Source organism: Lathyrus oleraceus, chromosome 6, assembly GCF_024323335.1.
Source record: "Lathyrus oleraceus cultivar Zhongwan6 chromosome 6, CAAS_Psat_ZW6_1.0, whole genome shotgun sequence".
In the NCBI taxonomy this organism is placed as follows: Eukaryota; Viridiplantae; Streptophyta; class Magnoliopsida; order Fabales; family Fabaceae; genus Lathyrus; species Lathyrus oleraceus.
In genome coordinates, this window is record NC_066584.1 from 79,692,381 (window position 1) to 79,696,304 (window position 3,924).

The 3,924-nt window shown below is 32.8% G+C and overlaps 1 protein-coding gene across 1 annotated transcript; it reads right to left on the reverse strand.

The window, feature by feature from the left end:
* Positions 1 to 573: 573 nt before the first annotated feature.
* Positions 574 to 3,365, reverse strand: LOC127092462 (protein indeterminate-domain 12). The gene is made up of 3 exons (XM_051031339.1): positions 2,933 to 3,365; positions 2,410 to 2,809; positions 574 to 1,437 (listed from the first exon to the last, which is right to left on the reverse strand). The coding sequence occupies exons 1-3, from the start codon at positions 3,057 to 3,059 to the stop codon at positions 765 to 767; spliced, it is 1,200 nt and encodes a 399-aa protein (XP_050887296.1). The 5' UTR covers positions 3,060 to 3,365; the 3' UTR covers positions 574 to 764.
* Between the last annotated feature and the right edge of the window lie 559 nt (positions 3,366 to 3,924).

Here is a 3,924-nt window from a genome sequence, read left to right on the forward strand (position 1 = left end):
AAACCACAAAAATATCATAAAACAAATTGATTTTTTCATGTAAATTAATCTTTTTTCAGTTTTCTTCTGCGAATAGAGATAAGTATTTGATTTATGAGATTTTGTTTTCTATTTCTTTCTAAATTTTAGTTTTTAAAACCTTTTTAATTATAATTAAGTAAATATAAGTAGTAATTAAGCAAAATGATATTTTTTATTTATTAATTTTTGTAATGCGTAAAATAATCAAATGTAATGTAAATATTAGAAGGACATAAACTAAAATTTGGTAGCATAGGAGGAGATTAAAAGTTGTGAAGACAAAGTTAGGATATAGGTAGTCATCATAAAAACATAAGGGCCAATCATTATAATTTGCACGTGACATTTTCTCTTTGCACATTCACAACATCATCCATCCTCGCTCTTCTCAACAAATTTATTTTACACCACTTCCATGAATGCACTACACGTATAAATACAGTATTTAAGTCATTTTTTTACCCTTTTTTTCTCATATTATGTGTTTGGTTTATAATATTATTTCAAAAATGATCTTTTATCTTAGTCTTTCACGTGAAACAACTAGTAATATGAAAAGAAGAGAGTATAAATAGTAAACAACGACAACATAGTACGTATAAAAAACTAAGGATTCATGAAACATCACAGTTGAAACATAAATCTGTCAAAACAAAAGAGAAATTGAAATGAGGTAAACTTAAAAATACAACTACTTTATGACAAGATTTGATTTTCCGATTATACCCTTGGTAGTTTTAGTTCTAACAATTCCCCCATGATTCCGGAACAGTTGTTGTCGTTGTTCCAAAGAAACCAAAACCTTGTTGTGACTTGAACATCATGTTTTGTTCATACTCTAACTCTACACCCCCTGTGAATGTTAGCATATCCTTTACATCCACGGAGCCACCATTTCCTCCGCCGTTGTTTGTAAGGCCAAGAAAGTCCCTCGTGAGACCCTCGTCATTCTTTGTGAAGCCTCTCATGTTGTTAATGTATAAATGAGTCGCCGATCCGAGCTCGGCCATGCTGAGTTGAGAGGTGTGCTGACCTGTGATGGCGGCGGCACCGACGGTTGCTGCTGTCTGGAGAAGTGCAGTTGCTGAGAGGTGCGGTGACGTGGTGGAATTGGTGGTAGGCTGTTGTGTGCTGACGTGGAAAGGTGATGATGTCATGATGTTGTTTTTGTTGGTGTGATGAAGATATGGGTGAGGGAAGGTTTGAGACTCAGGCTTGATGTTGTGGTGGAGGTTGCTAGGGTTAGGGTTTTGTTGAGGTGGGTCCCATGTGACGTGGCTTTGTTGGTTTTGGAAGAGGAAGAGAGATTGAACTAATGAGTTTGTGTTAGTGTTGGATAATTGGTTTGCTGAAATTCTCGCGCTTTCTTCCGCTAATGCATCACAAAATGCTCTGTGTGTTATGAAGCTGTCTTTCCTGAAATTTATTGAATAATCGATGTATCAGATCTATCGTATTATTCAGATGCACTAATATGTTGCTAATGATATTTAATATCTCTTGGAGAAGAAGTAATGTAAAATTCTTGTAGAATGTGCCCCATTAGCAAAACAAAAAGGCATGTGAGAAAATCATCATGCATGGGATATACACAGATTAACGTGTCAATGCGTTTGGACCAAAATGGACATAAATTATGTTACAATGTCAAGGATCTAATGCAAAAAAAAAAAATTATATGATTTTGAAGTTGAAAGATATTATTGGTAGTGTTGTTAATTATGATGGTGGAAATCTTGGAAAGCTAGAACTCATGCACGACACAAAGATAATTAGGAATTGAGATGAATAAGAAAGCAACTTAGCATATCAGATTTCTTGCAGATTTATCAGATTCCACAATGATGAAAAAATAAAATTGAAAATTGAGAAGAAAAAAAAAAGTAAGAAATCATCACAAAATTTTCTAACTATATTGATTAAACTTCTTTTTACTTTTTCAGTAGACAAAAATAGATTTCCATCATTTTCTTAGAGACTGCACCCACTCATCAACTTATATGTCTTCAAAACAATTGAGCACCTGACACATTTGGAATTTGGAAACTTTTCTTTCATTTTCTTTTTACACATAGTATTGTAAAAATAGTATTACTGTTCATGCTGACATGCATGTGCATGCATCATGATGTTAACAAAAACAAACCAAATTGCTATTGAGTCACAGGTATTACAGTATACTAATACATAAAAACAAAAACTGTGTTTTAGGATTGTGTTTTTTAGCTTCCAGAAAACAGCTAAAGTTAAATTTAGTCTCTTTAGAACTTATAAATAATTGATCTAAAACAGTAACATGTTTAAAGTAAAAAAAAATGGATTAACTTAATAAAACATGATATGAAATTAACATGAAAATACTCATGTACAAGTAGTATAGTACTATACCTGTTAAAAAGGGTACCACAATCACATTTATATTCTCTAGTTCCACAGGTTTTAGAGTGAGCTTTCCAATCAGAATGAACAGCATAGATCTTTGAGCACTTATCACATTTCCACTTTTTCTCGCCATGTTTTCTACTGTAATGTTTCTTGATTCCGGTAAGATCACCAAGAGCTCTTGAAGGGTTATGATGAACACATGAAGGCTCTGGACAAACATAAGCTCTCTTTTTAACCACTTCTTTGTTGTTCCTTTGCTTCAACTTCCATGGTAGGTTATGTCCTCTCCTATGTAGTTGAAGGTTTTGATCTCTCTGAAAACCCTTGTTGCAGATCTCACACACAAACCTATTTGTTGCTAATAGTGTCTTTGGTGATAAAGCTATCACTTCAGCATCAGGATCTGAATTTACCAAACCAAATTAGATTATTAATAAACATGTCAATCATATAGTATGTATATATATTAAATTAACGTCTGCGCGCAACTGCAATTGCGGCCGCTATATAAAACATTATGAACTACCTGGGTTACCAGGGAGGTTTCTTTTTTTCTTGGTCTTTTGAGGATGTTGTGAGGAGTTAATGGTTGAAACATCGTGGTTTAATCTACCAGAAGAGACAGTGGAATTGGACATAAGTGCAGGGAACATATTTGGCTTTGAAGAAAAACAAACCACTAGAAGTTGAACAAGAGAGGAAAAGAGAGGAGAGAAAAGCAAAGATACGATATTCTAGTTTGTTTGTTTGATTCAAAATATGGCTGTGTGTGTATTTATTACTCGTGATAGCTACTTTTTGAGAGCCAAGAAATGAAGAATCTTAGCCATTGGACTTGGATATACACACATAGACACAACTAAGAATAATTACATTTATTTCCTCAAAAAACAAAAGAAGAAGAATAATTACATTTATACAGAACCTTGCTATAGTGAACAGGTGGCAGTGACATGTAGATAGAGAAAGGCATCAATCACTTTTTTGAGGTAAAATAATAAAATGCAAGTGAATTAATCTCATAAGTTGTTTATGAAGGAGTAACATAGTGGTAGAAATTAGAAGGTAATGATGAAAGTGGTAGACTAAAGAAGGAAAATAGAAATTGAGAAAGAAAAATAGAGGTGGATGGTAGGGTGTGACAGAGATAGAACTCTGAAGTATCCTAATTAACATATTTGACAAAAACCTTCCTTTCAATTCTATGGTTGTTTTAAATAAAAATAAATTAACCCCTATTTGAGCCAGAATATACTACTACTACTGGTGTGTGTGTGAAGACTTGGAGATTTTTAGGCCACATTAATAGTCAATGGCATTTCAAGCCCCTTTCTTGTAATTAATAAAGAAATTAATACATGATTATTGGTGTTTCAATAATAACAAGACAATTTGCAAATGAGTAAATGAATATTATGTCTGAAAATTAGTCGCATATAAAAAATTTAACCTAATGTAATGTTACTTATATAAATTAAAGTTATTAATTAAACAAGGAGCTAAAGTGGAGAAAATATT

Excerpts from the sequence above, each read along its gene's own strand:
- LOC127092462 (XM_051031339.1), bottom strand. The coding sequence starts at position 3,059 with ATGTTCCCTGCACTTATGTCCAATTCCACTGTCTCTTCTGGTAGATTA. Across the intron at positions 2,810-2,932 it reads AAACCTCCCTGGTAACCCAG|ATCCTGATGCTGAAGTGATA; the intron begins GTAGTTCATAAT and ends TGGTAAATTCAG. Across the intron at positions 1,438-2,409 it reads TGTGGTACCCTTTTTAACAG|GAAAGACAGCTTCATAACAC; the intron begins GTATAGTACTAT and ends AATAAATTTCAG.